The 22,590-nt window shown below is 60.1% G+C and overlaps 1 protein-coding gene across 1 annotated transcript; it reads right to left on the bottom strand.

The window, feature by feature from the left end:
- Positions 1-1,819: 1,819 nt before the first annotated feature.
- FOXO6 (forkhead box O6) lies at positions 1,820-22,042 on the bottom strand (the record flags this gene model as incomplete). The annotated part of the gene is made up of 2 exons (XM_079697935.1): positions 1,820-3,085; positions 21,629-22,042. The coding sequence occupies 2 exons, from the start codon at positions 22,040-22,042 to the stop codon at positions 1,820-1,822; spliced, it is 1,680 nt and encodes a 559-aa protein (XP_079554061.1).
- Positions 22,043-22,590: the final 548 nt, after the last annotated feature.

Here is a 22,590-nt window from a genome sequence, read left to right as displayed (position 1 = left end):
ACCCCCTCTGGGCCCCTTCCCTGACTCCTCAAGCCCAGGATGGGTGCAGCTGTCTCATTCATTCCCACAACAGCCCCCTGCCTCCTCCATTCTTTACATCTCTGATCTAAAATCGCCCATTTACTCATCTCTGTCCCCATCGAGTCTCTAAATTCCTTGAGAGCAGACGTTGTGCCTCTGTTGCTCTCCATGGTAGCCCCAGTGCTTGGTATAAGACCTGGCACATAGCAGGTGCTCACTAAATTTTCCATGGATGAATGAATGGATGCAGGACCTGTGCTGCCACTTTACATATGTTTTCTCATTTACTGCTCACAAGAAGTCCATGCAATAGGTGTACTAGCCTGTGGTCTAGACCAGGAAAGCAAGGCTATGGAGGCTGAAAACTTGTCCAAGGTCACACAGCTGGAAAAAGCAGGGAATAAATTCAAACAGAAGTTTGTGTGCCTTCAAAGGCCTCCTTTCCACCATCGCTGCCTGCCTTCCTAAGCCATTTTCCCTCTCTGACCATTTTCTCATCTGTACAACGGGAACAAAAATTATACCTAATACAGGACCTGGCATGAACACGTTCTCAGTTAATATCTGTGCCTTCTCTCCCAACTCTGAAGCTTATTCAGGACAGAATATCCCCAGGCCAGAAACTTCCTGCACGCACATGTTCACAGAAACAGGTGCAGAGCTCCACACAGGCACATCTCCAGCATCCAAAACTCAGTAGGCGCTTAACCAATGTGTGTTGAGCAGACAGACATCAGTGAATGCTGACACAGACTCAGACACAAAGCCACAATGGGCTCGGGCACAGGGACCCCCGCCTCCATGGTCCCTACCAATTATCCTCTTCCTCCGCAGCTCCCCCTACTAGCCCAAGGCGCGAGAAATATTTAAAACAATTTTATTCATGAAAATATGCTGTACAATGCACTCTACACGGCCTCGACACGGCACACACGCACACGCACACGCTGACGGCACGGCCACGGTACACTGCCTACGATATGCGCCGGGGACGCCGCGCCCACAGACCGCCCCGACCGGACACTTATAAATATGGGAGAGAGGAGCCAGGACTGGCACGGAGAAAGGGGTGTCGGGTTGGGGGGTGGATCCGGAGCTGAGGCCCACTGGGGAGGCTGAGACCAGTACTGGGGGATGGGGACGAGCGGAAAGGGAGAGGGACTTCCACCTGGGAGGGGAGAAACTGAGGCGGGCAAGGATGGGTGGGCGGGGCTGAACTGCGGGGCTGGAGGTGGGAGAGTGGTTTGGGGCCGAAGGAGGACAGCTCAGGGTGAACAGCCAATAGGTAGGTGTGAGTGTGTTTCCGGGAGGGGTTCCTGGCTTGGGGTGGGTGAGGCTAAGACCAGTGGGAACGTGTCAATTGGGAATCAGATTCGACTTTGGGGTGGGCGATTCGTCACGCGGGGGCCCCTTCAAAGGAAACTGAAGATTCGGAGACGCCCCCCCACCCCGCCCGCCCCGCCCCATCTCCCGGTTGGCCTCCCAGACCAGCACGGCCCACCTCATTCCTCCCTACTCCCACCCAGCCCGGAATCCAACCTCCACTCCCAGGCTTCCCGCCCTTGGGAGGAGGGGGAGCGGGTCTTAGGAGTCTGGGCAAGAATGGCAGGGTGCCCCAGCCCCTCCCTACCACTTCCCTCAGCGGTCAGCTTCCGAGGGATGTCTCTAGCTGGGATGGGGCTGCCTCCTGGATCCCCTCTGTGGAACGGGAATGGGAGTGGGGACCCGGGGATCAGGATGGGAAGACAGAGGCCCCTGGGGGGGCGGGGCAGGGCACCGGGGGCGCGGGAGGCGGCCCTCAGCCCGGCACCCAGCTCTGGTTGGGGGGCGGGGCCCCAGCCAGGCCGGGCGGCGGCGGCGGCAGGGCCGAGTCGAAGTTGAAGTCCATTTCGTCGCTGTCCATGAAGTCGTTGAGGATGATGGACTCGACGTCGCACTCGAGGCTCCCGCTGAACATGTCGAGGTCCAGGTCGGCCGGGAAGCGGTCGGGCGCGGCACCCAGCGGCCCTGCGGCGGCGGCCGCGTACGGCCCCTGCAGCGCGTCCAGCAGGAGGCCGCCGGGGGGGCCCCCGAAGACGGCCGCGTGGCCCGGCGGCGCCACTCCCGCCGCGCCCGCCTCGCCGGGCAGCGTCATAAGGCTGATGGGGTGGGCTAAGGCACTGCGCGAGGGCGCCGGCGGCGCGTACGGGGCCACCCCCTTGCCCGGGTAGGTGGTGGCCGCGCCCGCCAGCGCCAGCTCCCCGGGCGCGCCCAGCACCGGGCCGGGCCTGGGCGCGGGTGGCGGTGGCGGCAGCAGCGCGGGCAGCGCCCCCGGGCGGTAGGGCGCGGCGGCCGGCGCAAAGCTGGCCTGCTTGTTCTCCTGGATGGTCTGCATGGGCAGGCGGCGCAGCGCGCCCAGCGCCGGCGGCCCGAAGCCCCCGCCCCCGCCGTAGGCACCGCCCTTGCAGCCGCCGAAGTAGGCGGGCGTCCCGGCGCGGGCCCGCGGCCCGTACGCATCCTGCGAGCCGTCCAGCAGCGCCTCCGGCAGCCCCGCCCCGCCGCCGCCGTGCAGGCCCAGCGGGCCCCCGAGCTCGGCCAGGCGGGTCAGCTCCCCCTGGCAGCGCGCACCCAGCGCGGGCGACAACGCGCTCGCCGGGCTCGGGTACATGAGCGGCGACGACGGCGCCAGGGCCTCCAGGGCCTCGTCGTCCTCCAGTTCGGCCGCCTCCCCGAGCAGGGGTCTCCCGCCGCCGCGGAAGTCGGCCCACGCCTCGTAGTCGTCGCTGGCGTGCGAGGCCGGGCTCGTGGCCCACTTGGCCGCGGCAGGCACGGGTCCCGGGGCTGGCGCGCCCTGGGGACTGTCGTCGGGGCTTCGCTCCGGTGCTTGCAGCTGCTTCTTCTTGCTGGCCTTGCCCTTGATGCGCAGGAACTTGGCCCCGTTGTCCATGGACACGGCCCTGCGCCGCGGGGTCTTGCCCGTCTTTCCGCCCTCAGGGTTCAGCATCCACCAGGAGCTCTTGCCTGTGCCCTCGTTCTGCACGCGGATGAACCGGGTGTGCAGAGACAGGTTGTGCCGGATGGAGTTCTGTGGCCAGAGACAAGAAGGATAGGGGTGGGGGAGTGGGAAGTGGGGGGGTAATTGATGGGAAGAGGAGTGGGAGAAAATATAGAGAAGCGAGAGTATAAGAGAACGGGAGAGGAGCCAAAAGGCGGAGGGGGAGGAAATAGGGAAGATGAAAGGGTAAAGGGGAGAAGGGGGGGGAACAGATGTAAGTACCAGGTCGGACAAACTCAGACTCTCCATCCTCTACCCCAGACCCGCCCCATCCTTCCCGCTCCCCTGCCCCACACAGGCACTGTCTGTAGGGTGAGGCCAGAGCTTTGGGTCTAGCCTTTCCAGGGAGGCAACTCCTAAGGGACCTGCAGTGGGGGAGCAAGACCCCCCCACACACACTCCCCAACTCAGCCAAGCCCCGCCCGGGGCTAGCCAGGCTGCCAGGGCCCCCTAGCAGATTATGTAAGGGCTCATGCCGCTGCGGCTCATTTGTCCGCTCCCCACCACCCTGCCAGCCTGGCATGGCGCCAGGAGCCCGAAAACCCAGGGCTCCAGAAATCAATCTCGCGGTGACTGATTAAGCCCTGTTTAGAACTAATTGCTCTTTCGTGTGTGGGGAGAATAAATTACCTGCTTTAATTTCGTGTCTTTAAAATGCAACTGCAGGTAGAGAAGACTGTTAACCCTTTGCTGGGAGGGCCTGACCAGGGAAAGCAGAATAGGCTGGGTGTCCCCAAGGTGGGTAGAGGCCCAGACTTTCCCCCAACTTTTCTGAGCTTCTGTGAACTCCACAGAGGCCTTGGATCCCAGCAAGCCCCTCAAAGCACATCCACTGGCCATGAAGGCCCCAGACCCCGCCTCTGCTCACTGCCCACCTTCAGGTCAGCCCAGGTCTCCTCTGGGCTGCAGCCCTCCCCTCCCCTCCCCTCCCCACCCACCTGATGCTCTGCCCTCAAAGCCCCTTACTGGTGGAACCTTCACAAAATCTCCACAAAGCAGGTGGCATCAGGCCCATTTACAGACAAGAAGACCGAGGCTCAGAGAGGTGAAGTGGTTTGCCCGAGGCCACAGAGCCCTTCGGCTGCCCCTGGTCCTTCCCTGGGCTCCACCTTAGGCGCACCTATACATATCCTCTTCTAAATTTCTGTTGGGCCCCATATCACTGCCTGCTTTTGCCAGGCCTGTCCTAGGGACAGAGGAAGGCTGGGGAGTCCACAGCTCCACTGAGCTGGCTCCCCGCAAGAACCTGGAGGAGTAGATCTTCTGCAGGGCCTACCATGCCCCACCTCTGAGGCCTCCCTGCTGGTGGCCTGGACCTCCTGGCTCAGGCACTACTGTGGAAACAGCAGGGGTTTGGGTATCTGCAGGGCTGGGCAGGATGCCTGGCTCTTTTCAGCCACCTAGCTATGTGACCATGGCTATTGACTCCATCTCTAGGAGCCCATGCCTCAGTGAGCTCCTCTGAAAAAAATGGGCGACATCCAGTAACCACCTCAGAAGGCTGTTAGATCATTACCTGAGATAACGTGTGTGGGTGTTTGGTGAACACACCAGGTGCCCATAAACGCTGGTTAAATCCCTCACTCTGGCCAGAAGACCTCACTTCTTAGATCACTCCACAGACCCGCTCTGTCTCTACAATCCTTAGTATCAGGCCCTGAGTGTAACTGCACTGGGCACGAACAGCTCTGGGGAGCTGGCATTACCCCATCTCATGTACCAGGGAATGGAGGCCAGAGGCATGATGTAACTTGCCCTCGGTCCCACAGGCGGCAATGCCAGGTACCACTCCAGATCTGCCCGGCATACGGACCTGCTCTCATCCGCCCAGCTCCAGAACCTCTGATCCACAAGGGCTCTCCCTCCTGCCTCCTTCCGGCCTGTCTCCAGAAGGAGGGGTCCTCCCTGCTGCCCAGGGCACCCTCCCACCCCTCACCCCCCAGTTCCAGGTACTCACCTGACCCTTCAGGGCCCCAGGCTCCCTATCTCTGGCACTTTCTGGTCTTGGGAGATAACAGCTAGGGCTTCAAGGCCCGTCCCAGCATTGTCCTGCCTGGTTTCTCCTGGGGCCCTGAGAGGAGGGGAGCTGGACCCCCAGGGAGTGGTGCTCCCAGGAGTAGAAACCCCCTCTCCTGCTCCCGCCCCTGCACCTGGCTCCCCAGCCCCTTCCCAACACCTGTGTTGGTTGGGGGGGCCTCAGAGGCCTCAGTTCTCCTCCCCTGGGGGATTATCTGCCTTACCAGAGGCTCCACCTCCCAGCTTCTCCAGCTGGAGGTCAGTCGGGCTACACCTCTTTATCAGTGTCACTATGTGCCAGCCCCGTTTTGAGTGCTTGGGGGTGGGGGGAGGAGGAAGGACACCGCCAAGTACGGGCACCTCCCGAGTACCTGCCAGGTCAGCCCTGAGTACTGGAAGTACTTGATCTCACGTGATCATTCTATCTGTCTCCATACAACGCAGGGATTGTGAGGCCTATTCAAGATGAGGCGAGTGAGGCTCAGAGAGGTTAAGTAAGTTGAAAAGATCACACAGTTTAAGTGGCCGAGCCAGGCATTGATTTCAGGTTAGTCTCATTCTGAGTCTAAAGGACCTCACGATCCACCATGGCAGAGAGAACAAGTCAGAGAACTTCCAAAGAATCTTAGGAAACCAGTCCTCCATTTCTTCTGAAACTTTCCATGACGTAACCAACCCTAGAAGCTGGCAGTATGGGAAGCTGGGGGCATGTTAAAAGGTCAAAATTCCCTACAAGCCTTGTGCTTCCTTTGTAGAATTCAAAGGAATCTTGCACTGTACTCTGTAATACTTCCAAATTTTCTGAATATCAATAAAAATGTTTTAGATTACCACCAAGAACACATGTTCCAGGCCTATGAAGGTCTGCATCCTTCCCTGCTCTGTTCCCTGCCCAGCCAGGTACCCCTGAGCCCCAGCCCAAAACCACAGCTGGTCGGACCCAGAGAGAAAAAAGGACTTGCCCCAGTTCACCCAGGGATTCGAGCCCAGGCCTCCTGACCCCCAGCTTGGTGGCCCTCGTCCCCCGGCAAGCCTGAGCTGGGGCCAGTCCCTCCTCCTCTCTGGGCCTGTTTCCCTCCCCATAAATTGATGAGATGGGCCACTGGATTCTAGGCACCTTTTCAGTCTGACAATAAAAAATTCTTGGAATCATTCAGTCCAGAGGTTTTCAAACTTTTGGTTTTTTTAAAGCAGTGGAACCTTTTTAGTGAATGGAATCTAATGCAAAACTTGAGCGTTCAACACTCAAGCCATCGGAGGTGCGGCAGGGGTACCTGGAGCCCTGCCTGCTCAGCACCCTCCCTTGGCACTCTCACTGACAACGAGGCCCTCGGGGAGGGATTCTGCAGGCCAGATGGATGGGGCAGTTGAGGCCTAGAAAGGTGCCGTGCCTTGCCCAGGGTCACCCAAGGAGGTGGCCCAGAGCTGGGCGAGGACCTAGGCCTTGGTCTTCTGAGCCAGGCTCTTCACCAGGTGTGCACCAGGGCTGTGCCCCAGGAGGCAAGGCCAGGCCCTGCAGCCCATTCTGGCTACTCAGGTCCCAGCCACCTGGTACCCATCAGAGCTCCCGGCCAAGATCCAACGGCAAGCGCCAATCACATCTCGCCCACAAGGCCTCCTGGGAGGTCAGAGGCCACGGAGGAGGTGAGGGAGACGCCTCTACCAGGCAGCAGTAACCAGGGCTCCCTCTCAGAGTCACCTAGCAACCCGCCACCACAGCTACGGCCCCGGCATGCCCCGATTCCCCTGGTGTGCAAGCTGGGCCCTGCTTCTGGGGCCTCACACCTCCCACACCTCCATGCAGGCCTGGGGCAGGTTCCCAGGGGAGATGGGACCTCCCTGAGTCAGTGCCTCAGAGACCATCAAGGGGCAGAGGGAAGGGACAGCAGGTTACATCCCATGCCCATCCTACTCTCCCTCAGAACCTGGGCGAGAGGCCAGCCCCCTGGGGCCTCAGGCGCCAGGGAGAAGAGGCTGGTACAGGACAAAGAGCATGGGCTCTGGTGTTGGATCTGGATTCCAGTCTTGGCTTCAACACCCACAAACAATGGAGCAAAAGATGCTTTGAACCTCCATTTCCTCAAACAGCTACCTGCTTGCACCCTGTTTCCCTCCAGGGAGCAGCTGGAGGGATCCTGTAAATAACGTGGACCACATCCAGTCCTGCCCAGAACACTCTGATGCCCCCATCTCACTCAGAGTAAAGAACAAAGGCCTTGCCATAGCCCACAAGCCCTCCATGACCTCCCAGGCTCCTCCCCTGACCCTGTCCTGCTGCCAGGCACCGGCCGGGCACCATCCCACCTTGGGGCCTCGGTCGCAGGGGCAACACTGTTCACCCAGATACCCACATCCATCTCTTATCTCCTTCAAGTCTCTGTTCAGACGTCACCTATGTGAGAAGCCCCATCCCGCCCACTCTTTTAACAAGTGCTTCTCTGCCTTGCCATTTCTTGGCCCCCTTAGCCTGCTCTGAGTTTTTCTAAAGCAATTAGCGCTTTCTAAAGTACCATATAATTTCTTTATAGTCTGTGTTTATTATTGATTGTCTGGTTTCCCTTATATTAGAAAATAAGTTCCATGAGGGATTTTTGTCCCGCCTTTTTTTCTTGTAACCGGACCCCATGTGTTTGGTATATGCTAGGCATTTCATAAATTTTTGCTGAATGAAGGAGAGGCAGAAAAGCGGGGGAACATTGTGTGGCAGGGAGAATTAATGAGACTGCCAGAGTGGCTGGCACACGATAGGGGCTTCTCCAAACTGGGCTGAGAGAGGGGAATACAGGACGGAATGGGAGGCAAGCATGGGGTGGAGAAAGGCAGGAGCGGTCGGAGCCACAGAAGGAAGCGCAGAGAGGAGGAGGGGCTTCTGTGCAAGGGGAAGAAGGGCTCCCAGGGTGAACAAGGCAGCTGCCCACCCCAAGCCCCACCTGCTCGCTCCTGCTCCCCAGATTGACTTGGGGAACCCAAGGCTTGCTGTGGCCAAGTTCTCTCACAGCCTGGACCACGTGGGCCAGAAGACGCTGCAGCAGCCCCTGTGGGAACAGAATAACCTCGTCCTTGCTGATGCTGCCTCCCTCGTGGACAGGGTCTGAGCCATTTGGTAGTGGCAGCTCATCTATCCGAGAGGACACCCTCATCTATTCCCAGGACACCCTTCGCCCACGAGCGGTAATGCATTCATCTGACAGCACAACCCCATTTATCCAGCACACCAGTCCCATTTATCCAGCAAGTACAACCTCATTCGCTAACAGCACTCCATTCACCTGACGGGGCCCCTCATTTATCCAGCAGGACACCCTCATTTATCCTCCAAGTCGGAGGCTCTCCTTCCTCCTGTGGTGTGGCTGTGTTCTCTGATGGTGCAACCCGACTGATCCAGCAGGACATCATCTCTGCTACAAGTACACTTCATCCCCTGATAGTACAACCTCATTTATCTAATAATGCAGCCTCACCTTGCCTCCAAGTACCACCTCATTCGCTGACAGTACACCTCGTTTATCTTCCAGCACAACCTCATTTCTCCTCCCAGCATAGCTTCACTCCCTGATCGCTCAAGCTCATCCAATCTTACTTCTCCAGCCAGAGCCCACCAGATCTCAGGGCTGAAGAGTAGGGGCAAAGAGGGGGAGTTTGGAGAGAGAAGAAGGGTCCCACCATTTGCTGTCCCCTGCCTAGAGAGGGCTGCAGGGCACTATGACTATGTCCAATCTCCCCAGGCCCTAAAGGGCCCATGGACTTTGAGTTCTAGGTTGCTCGGCCCAGCCAGCCCTCGACCACTGCCCCACCTCCCATTTGGTTCCCCTCGAGAGCTAAAGAGGGCCCACGGGATGGATTTCCTTCAGCTCTCCAACAGGGGAAAAACCCCCACCTGATTCGATTTGTAGCATTTGCTGATTTCTGTGGTATGGATACTCCCATCGTAGCCAATTTTAAGCTGGCAGCATGATGTCATTGAGTGCAGAACTGGGGAGAAGTGTGCATGATCAGCTCTCACGAGCCAGTGCAAGCCAGCTTTTGCACACCACTGGCCCGTGCTCAAATACCGAGGCAGGAGAAGGGCACCACCTACCATGTGCCAGACCGAAGCTAGATTCTTTAGATACGTTTCTTCTTTGAATCCTAAAAACCATGCAAACTGTGAGCAGGTAATGCTATTTTACAAAGTGTGTGTGCGGGGCGGGGGTGGGGGGGAGAACTGAGGCTCAGGTGGGTTAAATGACTCCTGAGGCCATGAAGCTGCGAAGTGATGGAGCCAGGTCTGGGTCTCGGGGCTGTTGGATTCCAAAGCTAAGGCTCTTCCTACCCACACCACCCATGGGGCGGGGAGCACTGCCCTGCTGCCCACCTCAGAGGCCATCCCTGCCCTGGTTCTCAAGCCCAAGCTTCCTGGCTTTCATCAGAGACAGGAGACTCAAGTCTTGTGCTCCCCACCCACAAGCCCTGTGCTACCTCCTGGCCTCTGGCACCAAGGGGATTCCAGGACCCTCCCAGTTCAGTCCTGGGTCTTGCGTCCAGCCAGCCAGCCCAAAACCAGGTATGGATTCCTCTCCAGGTTCCATCGCTGTCCAAGATTCAGCCCGGCCCCTGCCTCAGGAAGCTGACCCCAACTACCCAGTGGGGATGGTGATCCAGCTCCAACCTCTAGTGCCTTCCTGAGCAGAGATCACCTGTGGGGTGTGTGAGCGCTCTGATCCCCTCCATGACTCCCATTTCCTCTCTCCCCACTTCCTTCCCTCCTTTCCTGCATAAAGAAGGGTTAAGGGCTAGAGTTGGAATCCCAACTTCATCCATGTGACCTTGGGCCTCCCCCCTAAAAGAGGGTAACTATCGCAACGTCCGTGGGGGAGGGAGCGTGGCTGGGAACTGGATGAGATCCCACAGGTCAAGAGTCTTCCGGACTCCCTGTCTCAGCCCCAGGCACAGCTGTTGTACCACACCCCACCCCCTCTGGCCCAGGAACACACCTGACTCAGAGAGAGCCACAGACTCTGGGGGCGGGTGGCCGGTGGTGGGGGGGCGGGGAAGGGTCACTGGCTCTGCTGCCTGGAGTACTCAGTCCAGACAGGATTCTTGGCAGAAGGGGTGACCTGGATGACCTCAGGGCCCTGAGGCCACATGCAAACCCTTGGTACTAGGGTGTGTAGTGAAGGAGGGGTAGAAGGGCAGGTGGGGGCATCAGAGCCACAGGTGTTGACAGGTGGATGGGCTTGGGGTCAGCAGAGGAACAGAAGTGGGCAGCCAGGGGCCAGGAGGAACCAAATGTCCAAAGCAAGGCATGAGGTCAAGGGACAGGCCCTGGCGCCCCCCATCCCTGCCACCGCAGAGACAACAGAACCCACACACCCAGCCTGGACAGCACACAAATCAGCAGCAGAAGTCCCAGCTCACCCCTACTCAAAAGCCCATGGCTCCTCATCCTGCCAGCGCTTGCGTCCAACTCCAGACTGACATTCAAGGGCCCTCCGATGCTCTCCAGCTTCATTACCTCCATTCCCTTAAACCCATCTGGGACTCCAGCCACCCTGGATGCCTCACACCTCCATGCCTTCACACACTCTGCTCCGTGTGCCCTTCCCTCGCTCTCTGCTCAAGTGGTTCCTGCTGCTCCATCAGGGCTAGCTGTGCAGCATCTTCCTAGCCCCCTCTGCAAGCCCCGAAGATAGCTGCTCCCCGCTCAGTGCTACTGCAAAAATCTACCTGCACGCTGGAGTATAACTGTAGGTGAGTCTGCCTCCCCACTTGAACTCTGTGGGGCAATCCTTGGCTCACAGCAAGTCAACACATTGGTTGGAACTCTCAGCAGCCATGAACCACTCAGGCCTGGCAACTCTGTGTCGTTTCTGTTCAACAAGACCTCAGGCCCGAGCTCCAGGCCTTGCCTCCTCCCTCCCAGTTTCCCCTCCAGTTCCTGCTGCCTCTGCCATCTCCCTACTTCTCCCCTGGCTTCTCGGGAGACTTCAGCAAAGTGAGAAAGGAAAGAAACTACCATTTGCTGAGCATTCGGTGCACGCGGGCTTCTCACCGTTGTGGCCTCTCCCGTTGCAGAGCACAGGCTCTGGACGCGCAGGCTCAGCGGCCATGGCCCATGGGCCCAGCCGCTCCGCGGCTTGTGGGATCTTCCCGGACCGGGTCACGAACCCGCGTCCCCTGCATCGGCAGGCGGACTCTCAACCACTGCGCCACCAGGGAAGCCCAACAATTAAAATCTTACTGAGTATCTGTAACAAACCTCTGAGTTGGTTTATTATCCTGATTTATAGATGAGAAACTGAGGCTTCAAGAAACAACTGACCTGCCCAGGTGGGTAAGTGTTGAGGCAGGAATTCACACCCAGAGCCCTTGCTCTTCCTACGACCCTGAGAGGCCTCTAGGGAGGAGCCTAGGCCAGACAGAAGCTCCCCTGGGGAGGGGGCACCAGGAGCTGTCCACACTGGCTCAGCAACCCCTCCACAGACTCTTCCCTCCCTCTTCCAGGACTAAAGGGGATCCCTAAATGCCAGGCCATTCAGGCCTCTCCCAGCCTCTCCTCATTGGAGCCCCTTCCCTCCCTCTGCCGGCAGCACATCCCACACCCCTGCCCCCGGCCCTGGGAGCAGCTGCGGTGACCTCACCCAGTCCTGCCCCGGGCCTGGCTCTGGGGAGGGCTCAGCAGCTGTGCCCCAGCCCTACAGGCCGGCTCCTGGGGGGGAAGGTGGGGGAAGAGTGGGCATGGTGCCAAGAGGACCATCTGCTGTCCCAGGGGCATGGCCACCCGCATAGACACTGCCCTCGTCCCCAGAGGCTGCCCTTGGCCCTCTGTCTCCATGCCAAGGGGCTCCAGGAGCTCGGGGCAGCCCACCCAGACCGGGGCACCAGCCCTCATCTGCCATCTGTCTTCTCCTGGAGCCTGAGAGGCCCTTGCAGGGCATGTTGGAGCACGAATGTCCGCTGAAAAATGAACAAGTGCTCAGGGTAAGCTCTGGGGGCAGAGGCCAGAGGCCAGGGCTGGGTGTGCTGAGCACTGCCTGCCCCAGCACCAGCCCTGCCGAGCCAGGAGCAGGTGACCCCCTAGGGGCTTGAGGTGGTGGGGGGGCCCTCCATCCACTCACATCTGCTCAGCTGGCAGGTGCCTCTGGCTGAGGGCAAGCCCCTTCCCCCACGGCCCCAGCTCAGGTTACAAAAGAAGGCAAGGCCAGCTGAGGACAGGGGGAGGGGACTGGAGGGGTGGAGGAGGCATCACAACTTCCCAGAGTGTTGGGGGAGGTGAACTCGGATCCCTAGATGAGACTGAGGGCCATAGAGGGAAGGACCATGCCCAAGGTCACACAGACAGCCAGTGGGCAAAGAGGAGCCAGCGTCCAGGGGCAGGGAGCCCCGGATTCGAGGGTGACCTTGAGTAAATCACTGGCCTCATCTGTAAAAACACAGTGCCTAAAACCTGCCTGCTTGCCTTCCAAGGCCATGGGGAAGGCTCTGTAGGCTAGAGAGCAATGGCTGGACCTAAGGGCAGGATGAAGTGGACATCCTGATCTTCTGACACCCCAGAGACAGAAAGGAAGGGACTAGAAGAAGAAATCCTACCCCCGACCCCAAACACATACACAAGTCAGTGTCTCTCAGGGATCAGGGCCCAAGACCCCTACCCTACACAGCACGTGTGGAGGTATCTCCTTTTCTTTCCCAGAGCAATGAGTAACAAAAATGGTATTTGCTAAGATTTCACTGGGGACTTTACATGTAACTCTCCTTACATGCAATTCTCACAACAAAGCTTGGACATAAGTCTTATTATTATCCCACTTTGCAGAGGGGGAAACTGAGGCTAGGTTGCCCAAGGCCACACAGAGGGTAAGTGGCAGAACTAGGACCGCTCCTCCCTGCTTGCCTCCAGACTCCTACCCACACCACTTTGTCTTACCTCTGAGATCCTCAAGGCACCAAAGGGTGCTGCTTGGCACCTCAGGCCTGGCATCTTGGAAGCTTGGGGCCTCCACCCTCTCTCAGGCTCATCTTCTCCCCTGGACCCCAGTATTGGGCCCACATTGGGCACCTGAGCCAGTCTCTCCCCCCACCCCAACCCTCCATACCATCCTTTCTGCCCATGCCATTCCTCATCCCCCACAGCTTGGAGTGCCAGCTCCTTGGTGTGGCATTCAAGGCCATTCGCCATATGGCCCCTGCTTGCTTCCCCATCCTCAAGTCCTGCTGGGCTCCGGCTAACACAGCCAGACCCTGTGGGTCTCCTAAAGAGTCCTGAGGGTTTGACTCCTTCGCCTGGTTCTCCCCGCTCACCTCCAAATACCCATAGCTCATTATCTGGCCCTCCATCATGACCCTGGGTAGTTTTTATCCTCCTCTTATCTCCCCAGCTGGACCTGCAGGCATTTCGAGGGCAGGGAGCCAGTCTGGTTCCTCTGAGCAGTGCTGCACACTGAGTGCCCAGTGGGTGTAGGCCTGGATTAAAGTGAGTGGAGGAAGCGGCCATCAGCCCTGGGGCCTGCAGATGGAGGGGGGTGGACAATGTCAGCTCCCTCCCTCTGGCAGCTCTGGATTTGAGAAAGGGTGCCAGGGATCCCCGAGCCACCCCCGAGGCTGGAAGCCCCAGGGCCAAACTCTAAGGGAAATCAGAGAGACAGTGCTAGGGCTGGGGGGCAGGCGGGTAGCGGCCAGCCTGGACTGGCCTGGCCAGAGCACTCGGTTAGGGAGGAGAAGCCCAGGGGAGTTTCATTTCTGTCCCTTGCAGTGGGATACTGTGAGAGCCACTTTGTTTCTCTCAGCCTCACTTTCCTCATCTGCAAACTGGGGATAGTAGCAGTACCAGCTTCACGGTTTGCGGTGAAAATTAAATGGAAGCACACCTGTCATGGCATGTGGTGGTTGCATCCTGAGCTGGAAGAGTTCTGTGTGGCTGAAGCAAGGGTCAGAAGATGGCTGGGGTGAGTGACGTGGCTGTACAGGTTGACTGGGGCCAGGTGGCCAAGGCCTGGAGTGGCACACTACAGCCCCAGGACTGGATCCTGTGAGACCAGCACCGCGCTGTACACATGGTCTCGCCTCCCCCACCAGATGGGGAGCTAGCAGAGAGCAGGGGCTGTGACTTTCCACTTCCTTGTGGGCCAGCGCCAGAGAGGCCTGCTGAGTACACGACGGTTCCCCTCCCTCCAGCAGGCAAAAGCTCTCAGTGGCAGAGCGCATCAGACATGGAGGGCGGGCGAATGTATTGTGGTGTTTCAATCCCTTGGAGCTGACTGCATGGGGCTCAGTTCCCTGGAGGACCCGGAAAAGAATGAGGAGGAGAGATGTGGGCTCAATCTGGGCAGCCTGTTTAGAGAAGAAGGTGGTCCGCCCTGGGAGCAGAAGACGGGAGGGGGACTTCCCTGGAGGTCCAGTGGTTAAGAGTCCATGCTTCCACTGCAGGGGTTGCAGGTTCAGTCCCTGGTCAGGGAACTAAGATTCCGCAATCAGAAGCAGAGGAAGCTACCATCTAAGGCACCGGTTCAGAATCCGACCCGTCATCAGACAGACCTGTTAAAATATAGATTCCAAAGTCCACCCACTGAGAGTCTGATACAGAGGGTCTGAGACAGGGGCTGCAGATTGTACTACCTAAAAGCTTCTAGGTGACTATGATAATCAGCCAGCTCTGCCAACAACTAAGGATTTAAGGCAGATTCTCAGAAAGACACATTGGGTTCCAGAATCACCTGGGAGGTAGGATTTTGTTCAAACTACCCAAGCACCCACCTAGTTTCTGAGGGGTGTCCCCGGGGTTCAATCCATGAGAGTCGATAGCAGCCTTGGTGAGCATGTAACAATGGCAGTGGTTTGGGTTGAGAACTCCAGTGTCAGGTATAAAGATGGCAGTGTGAGGGCTGCCTGGGATCAGAGGCAGCAGGGAAAGTGGGAGGGAGGGCAGGGCCTGGACAAGGCCAGCAGAGGGCCCAGGGGTCCAAACAGAGCAGTTTGGGCTTGGTTGGCTCCCAGGGGAACTGAGGAGCCCTGGAGCGTTCTGGAGCGACCATGAGTGAGCCCTGGGGCAGGAGGGCTGGCTGGGGTGTGGGCTGATACTGCACTGGCATTGGAAGATGGCGAAACATGGAGGAAACAGGTCTGCATCTAAATCTAGGCTCAGCCTCGTCTCAGCTATGCTACCTTGGCCAAGTGACTTCATCTTTCTGAGCTTCCATTTCCTCAACTGCAAAATGGGGCTATTAACACATACCTGGCAGGACACAGGGAGGATGAAATGAGAGGATTTATGTGAAGTGCCCAACTGACTGCCTAGCACCCAGGCGTTAATCCTCTGATTTCTCGTTCCCCTTCCCAAAAGAGGCATCCCCCTTAGAGACCAGAAAGGCTTCTCTGCAAAGAGGGAGGCCTGGAGGGGGGGGGCGGGGGGGAGGGTGTGGGAGGCCCCTCCCCCACACGCCACCTGGCCCCCCTCCCACCTCCACATATGGGTTGGGGGGTGGGGAGAGGCAGCAGACAGCCAAACCCTCCCAAACAGGAGTTGGTTTCCATGGTAACCAGGATGCCAGGAGGAAGGGGGGCGCTCCAGATCCAGCTGTCCCCCTTGTCCCCCTGAGCGCCCTACCAGGGCCCCAGAGCCTCTGCTAATGCCCACCTAACACCCTCTACCCCCCATATGCCTGCTCTGGTAGCCAGCTGGGATTGCCAGGAGCACTCCCTTCACTGTGCCCAGAGTTTGTCTGCCACCTGGGTACTGCCAGGGGCAGGGTAGGCAGCCCCAAGCAGGAGTCCCCAGTTTGAGTCCGTCCACACCTGTACTCACGTGCTTCCACCCATGATAAGTCCCATTAGGTACTCTATGCTCTCGGTCCCAGCTAAACCCTCATGGCTCCTAGAGCCAGAGGGTTTGTCAGTCGCAGCCCCAAAAGGGCCGCAGACTGAGTGAGTTAAGGCCCTTTGGACACAGATGAGAACACTGAGGACCAGAAGGGGGGAGAGCTTTGCTCCAGCTCACACACACGAGATCAGGGTCCCCTACAGGTGCTCTCTCACCACTCACCAACTCCCGACTCCACAGCTCCAAGAGACCCCCAAGGGCTGAACTAGGACACCCTGAGTGATGCTCCAGAGAGATGGGTCATTGCCAGGGAGAAGGAAGGAAGGCCTAACAACTTGAAGGTCTTGTCTAGCAACAGAATGGGCAGTCCCAGAGCTTGCGGGCTCCAGGTCCCTGGGAGTGTGTGAGAAAGGGATTGATCTGGGAAGGAGGCTTGGAAGCGGGTGATGGGCTCCACCTCTTTTGGAGATCCAAAGTCAGAATCAGAGGTGGAAGGAGTGGGCACCAATGTGTACCTGTTTCTCAGGCACCCACTCCCAAGTTGGGAGGCAGGCCACAGGCTGCAAATAGGAAAGGGGTGCTGAGGAGTCAGCCACAAGTTAAGCGAGACAGTGAGGTGAGGAGGGGGCTCCCACTGCTATAGCTGGTGCACCCATATCCCAGAGGCTCACATCCACACACGCAGTCCACGACCACACCCTCACCCTTCACAAGACATAGAGAGAGGGGCTTCAGTAGCCCCGAGGACCCCACGGAGTGGCCACCACCAGCTGCCACTCAAAGATAGGAGAGGGTGGGCTGCAAGAAACAAGCCTGCACCCTTTCCAAATCCCTCCTCTCCAGCCCCAATGGCACAGGAGGAAATGCTTGAGTTTGGGGGACAGGACGGGGTTCAATTCCCAGGTCTGCCACTTCTTAGGGATGTGACCCTAAGACAAGTCACTTCTCCACCTGGGAAACCGGGATGCTAACACCCACCTGGAAGGATGGAGGCCAGGGTTTGAGGGGATGTGGGCTTGGCTGGTGGGCGCCTGCTCCCCGGCGCTCTGAGCCCTTCCCCCTCTCTGGCAGAGCCCCTCCACTCCACTCAGTCCTGAGCTGGGTCCTCAGGGCGTGCAGAGAGGGGAGCCCCAAACCGCAGAAAGTGGCGGCTGGGGGGCGCTGAACTTTCGAACCCGCACACACCTCCCCCCCCAAGCGCCGTTCATTACCTTAACAGGAGTTAAAAATAACCGTCTCATCTCTTTAAATTAGTCTGTCTGCAATTACCGCCTGGCACGGCGCTGCCCGCCATCGTCCCGCTGGAGCGGCGCCAGGTGGCAGGCGGGGCCCTCACCCTGTCTGTCGGTCTGTCTGTCTGCCTCCAGGTCCCCCCCTTCTCCCCGCAGAGGCGCAGCCACCCCAGGGGCCTCCCGGCGGCCCTGCCTCCCAAGCTCCCCAAGTTTCTGGGGAGGGGGCCGCCGGGCGGGCCACGCGGCTGGCAGAGTGTGGGGCCTTCGGGGAGCAGAGGACTGGGGGGGAGGGGCGCCGTGGCGAGGGAGGGGCGCCGGGAGGCCCGGGAAGCCGGAAGGGCCCGCCGCGCGCCAGCGCTCGTGGGTGGGTGTGAGCAGGTGGCCGTGGGAGTCTGCCGGGCGTGCCAGCAACTGTGCCAGGAGCGGCTGGCACGGGCTCGTGCCCAGGAGGCGGGCAGCTGCCAGCCCCCCGCTCGTGCAGCGCGGGGGGTGAGGACACCCCCAACCCGGGCTCACACCGCCTCTTCCCGCACCTCCACCAGCCCTCGGGGCTGGGGATCCCCGGAGGACAAAGAAGAAGGAGGGAGCCCTGCTGGAACGGGCTGGGGGGAGGAGAGAAGGGGGAGCCCCTGCACGCACAACCACCGCTCAGTCGAGCTGTAGCAGGACCCTCCTCCCGGCCTCTCAGATCAGTCCCTCCCCTCTAGCCCCCACCCCACCTAGGACCTACTGGCCCGCCGGGGCCGGATGGGGGGGACACCCCTCCCTCCTGATCCCACCCCACAACAGCCAAGCTGCTCCAGGCACTGAGGGAGAAGGGAAATCCCCATCCACTGGGCTCCTCCCCCACCAGTCCCAGGGACAGGAATGGGAGGCACCCAGGCCTGGCCTGGGAGCTCCCAGGGGAGCTGACAGCCTGGAAACACAAAAGCAGGCGGAATAACTCCAAGGGCGCTAAGTGGAAGGAGGACCAGGACCCAGAGCAGCCTGGAAGGCTTCCCGGAGGAGGAAGGTGGGGCTAGAGTGTCTGAGAGGAAGTAGGAGGCTCTACCTGGATGTGGGATATCCACACTTTTGGGACACTGGAGAGGGAGGGAGACTCCTGTCCAAGCCCTCATCCCAGGCCTGGAGACCCTCTGCCCTGAAGGCAACACTACCAGCCTCTCTGGTGGAGTTCCCAGCACCAAGCCCAGACTCTCTTCGGGCTTCAGCCTGTTGGGCGCCTTAGGCCTGCTGTTGATCTTGCCTCCTCCAATTCCTCTCGGCAACACCTCTGAACTATCTTCCCACATCACAGGTGGGACCACAGGGCAAAGGCCAAGCACAGGGCCCTCACTCGGCCTTTCCCACGCCACAGCCCTGCCATCCCATGGTCCTAGCCCTGCCTAGGAGCCCTTGGTTCCAGCCTGGCACACCCAACAGTCTCCCAAACCCAACATATGCAATTCCACCTCCTTGCCTTTGCGTATGCAGTCAATATCCCTTGGAAGACTTTCTCCCAAATTCTACCCACCCACCCCACCCAGTGAAGACAGACCAGATCAAGTGCCATCTTCTCTGTGAGGGCTTGCCTGGCTCCCCAGGGGATCTACCCCACTTTCCCCACACCCCTACTCCTACCCCCACTCCCCGGCCCCCAGTCCTGCGTGCAAGACAGAGGGCTTGCGTGTGGAACTGGCTGAGCCCTGATGCATCCTGAAAGCAGGTGCAACGCCTTCCCCTTCGGTCCCCCCACTCCATCTAACACAGGGTTCCATACACTCCAGGGACTCAAGTGCAACACTTACGTGGGGGAGGGGAGGGAGGAAGGAACAATGGGGTCCCTGGCCCCAGCCCTGGCACCTTCGGTGTACCACAGGCTCTGCTAACCCTGAGGGTGGCTGGGAGTTGGGAACGGCCCCGCCACCAGGGCCCTGGAGGGACTGACTGGGAATGGGGAAACAGGCATTAGGAGGGACAGGAATGAGAGGGGAAGGCGGCTCCCTGGGGAGCTGGATGGGGGTGGGGTAGAAGGAGGACAGCCACTGAGGGGATGAGATGGGAAAGGCCAGGGGCCTCTCTGAACAGCCCTCCTCCAGTGCCTTGGGGGTCTCTGCCAGGGCCTAGGTCAGGAGCCCAAGGCTGAGGCTCCCTCACCAATGCCCTAGCCCAGGACAAGCATTCCTGGGCCCAGGCGCAGGGAGAACCAGTGTGTCCCCGGCAGCGTGGTGCAGTGGAAACTGCATCCAGTGGGCAGGCGGGAGGCCTGGGCCATCATCCAGGGCCTGCCGCTCACTGATGACCTGAGAAGAGTCCCATTCCCTTCTAGGGCCTCAGTCTCACAGTCTGAGAAATGAACTCATGGGACTAAATTATCTCCAAGTACCTTCCCAATCACAGTCTAGGATTTAGATCTGCCCCTGTTTGAAAGCTGTCAGTGTCCCCCTCCCACATCCAGTGGCAGCAGGACACTATTCCAGAGGCTCTGGGTCTCTGGAGGGAGACACATCTGGACTGGAATCCAGTTTTCCCACCTACTGACTGTGTGACCTTGGGCAGTTCACTCCTCCACTCCCTGCCTCAGTGCCCAGCCCTATAAGTAGTGACAGTAAAACCCACCTCAGGGAGTGCAGAGAGCATTAAAGGAGACACCTGGCACAGATTCCTGAAGGTGCCTGGCACAGGGCTTGGCCCTAAGACCCTCAGTGAACTGCAGTTCTCTCCCAGCCTCAAGCCTCATGTTCCCTCTTGCCATCTTCCCCATCATCCCTCACCCATCAAGCCCAGCTGGAGCTCTGCCTCCCGCAGGAAGCCCTCCTGGCTTATTCTGGCCCATAGTACCCTCCCTGGCCTCAGCACCCTCTTCACTATCCACCTATTTCTTCACTCTTTTACCAGACATGCACTGGTATTCCCAGTGCCAGGCTCTATGCTCGGTGCCGTGGGCACAGAGATTGTTCTGACACTACCACCGTCTTCCAAAGCGGGTGGGGAAGGGAAATGAGACAGGACACAAAAGACTAAGACCTATGACAGGCAGGGAGAGGGCCAGAGAAGAAGGAGTCCTGAGCTAGCTAAAAAGGGTTAGGGAAGGCTTCCTGGAAGAGGCATCTGAACTCTGTGCCCTTGAGGACAGGGACTATCTACAGGGAGAAGTGAAGGGTGGGACAGTACATGGGAGGGAGGTGGGAGCAAAGCACAAGGGCAGGACCCATTTAGGAGGAACAAGCGTTCCAGAGAGGGATGAGCCCAAGGGGACCGGAGAGAGGATGGAGAAGGAGACTCATGTCGGCCCCTCCAGCCTGTGTCCCCACCCAGTAGTGGCCAGAGACAGACAGAGAAGCTGCCAGCGTAAAGCCTGAGAGCCATGGGCTCCCAGGGCAGAGCACCGTGGCCCCTACAGTGCAGCCACTGGGCATCTTGAGCTGTCCATGTCTGCAAGCCTCCCCTCCTCCCCCAGCACGCCTCCTTCCCCTGACCCTGCCTATAGGCACCACCAGCCAGAGCCCCTTCCCTCCATTCAGGCATGCCTCCCTCATAGAGACGCCCCTCTCCCACAGGGAGTCTCACAGCTCACAGGCCCTGGGCATGGCCCGACCCCCACCCCACCCCAGTCTCCTCTTCCCCAAAGGCATCGACTATCCCCATGCCCCAACAAGTTGGCCAGAGGAGGGTCTGGAGGCCCCAATCCAGTCAAGACCTTGTCCTCGCCCAAGATGGCTCCCCCCCTTTCCATTGGTTGGTACTGAGGCCTCCCTGGGGTGCCCCTCCCGGGGTGCCCCTCCCCTCTCCCCCTCCCCCAGGTGCATCTGGGCTCAGAAAGCCAGGGAAGTGGAAGACAGCCTGGGGTGGTCATGGACAGATCCCCAGGTCTCAATACCTTGCCCCCACACCAGCAGGGATCATCACCAGCCCACCATGCTGATCCAGGCAAGGGGGGCAGCAGCTGCCCCATGGAGAACTCAGATCTCAGGTCACCTGACCAGTTCCCCACCCTAGGCTGGCTGGTGCCCTAGAGTGAACTCCTGGCACCACAGAAAGAACTGTGGGCCGAGGGTCGCATTCCTCACCCTGAGGCCAGCTCCAGGGAGGGCAGTGGGAAAGATTTGGGAGGAAAGCAGCCACTGGCCTCAAGTCATTATTTCAGCTCTTTAAGGAGGGTGCCCTGGTGGAGAGGGTAAAACAAGAGTAACACAAAGCAAACTCGTGGGGTTAAGAGGAGGGTCCCCAGGGTCTGAGGCCTGAGACTAGGTTCTTCTGCTATGCCCCCAAGGATGGGATGAGGGTGTCCCTCGAGAGTGCCTCAAAGTGGCAGTCCCTTGTCACCCCACCAGACCTCCCACCTCGCATCCAGAGCATGCACACAGCTGCTCCCAGCACGCCCCCGCCTGTCTGCCGGCCGGCCCCACGCCCTGGGCACACACTCTGTGACTCCTGGGGGTGCCCCAGGGCCTCCCTCTAGACCGCCCGCCGGGAGCCCAGACGCATCTAGCAGCCCCTGGAAGCCCCAGCTGACGACTCCAGACCCCCTCCCCTGCCGGACGCCCCCACCTTCCAGCCGGCCGAGCTGTTGCTGTCGCCTTTATCCTTGAAGTAGGGCACGTAACGGACCATCCAGTCGTAGATCTGCGAGAGCGTGAGCCGCTTGTCCGGGGCGCTCTCGATGGCTTTGGTGATGAGGTCGGCGTAGGACAGGTTCCCCCACGCGTTCCGCCGGGAGCTCTTCGCTTTCCGCAGAGGTCCGACCTCCGCGCCCAACGGCGGCGCTGGGGCCATCGGCGGGGCCGTGGCTCGGCGCTCCGGCCCGCAGTCCTCAGCGCCCTCGGCCACCCCTGAACCCAGCGCTCCGTCCTCGTCGCCGACCAAGTCTGGCTGCGGCAGGGGCCAGGTACACGAGCGCGGTCGGCTCTGCGGCGCGAAGTCCGGGTCCACGTCCACCTGATGCGCTCGCAGCTTCGCAGCCATGGTCCCGCCCGGCTCGGGCGAGGAGGGGAGGGGGGCTCCGCGGATGGTGGGCGGGCGGCTCTGGGATCTGCGCGCCCCGGGGAGGCCCGCGGGAGGGGTCCCTGGCGGCGCCGGCTCAACCGCGGGGCGCCATGGGCCGGGTCCCGGAGACAGGGGGCTGGACGCGCTGGGAAGCCCAAAGGGAGGGAGAGGTGGGGGCAGTGAGGGAGCGGCGGCCCCGGAGCCCAGCGGGCACACACCTCGCCCAGCCCCGCTTCTAGCACCTGCCGCCTGCCTGCGCCTGCAGCCACCACCGCCACCGTCTTTGCCGCCGCTCCCCCGGCGCCGGCCCCGCACGCGGGCCCCGCTCTCCCGGGACGGGGCCGGATTGCACCATGCCGGAGCCCGAGCCCGTGCCGGAGCCCGCGCCGCCGCCGCCCCGTGAATGCCGCCGCCGCCGCCGCCGCTCCGGCTCCAGCGCCAGCTCCCGCGCCTGCCGCGCTCAGCGCCGGCTGCACCTCGGATGGGCGGGGGACGGGGAGGGGGCGGGCCCGGCGCGGGAGAGGGCG

The sequence above is a fragment of the Hyperoodon ampullatus genome (genome assembly GCF_949752795.1).
Source record: "Hyperoodon ampullatus genome assembly, chromosome: 2".
Classification (NCBI taxonomy): Eukaryota; Metazoa; Chordata; class Mammalia; order Artiodactyla; family Ziphiidae; genus Hyperoodon; species Hyperoodon ampullatus.
The sequence above is the reverse complement of the archived record's forward strand: the minus strand, read 5'-3'. Positions and strand labels throughout refer to the sequence as shown.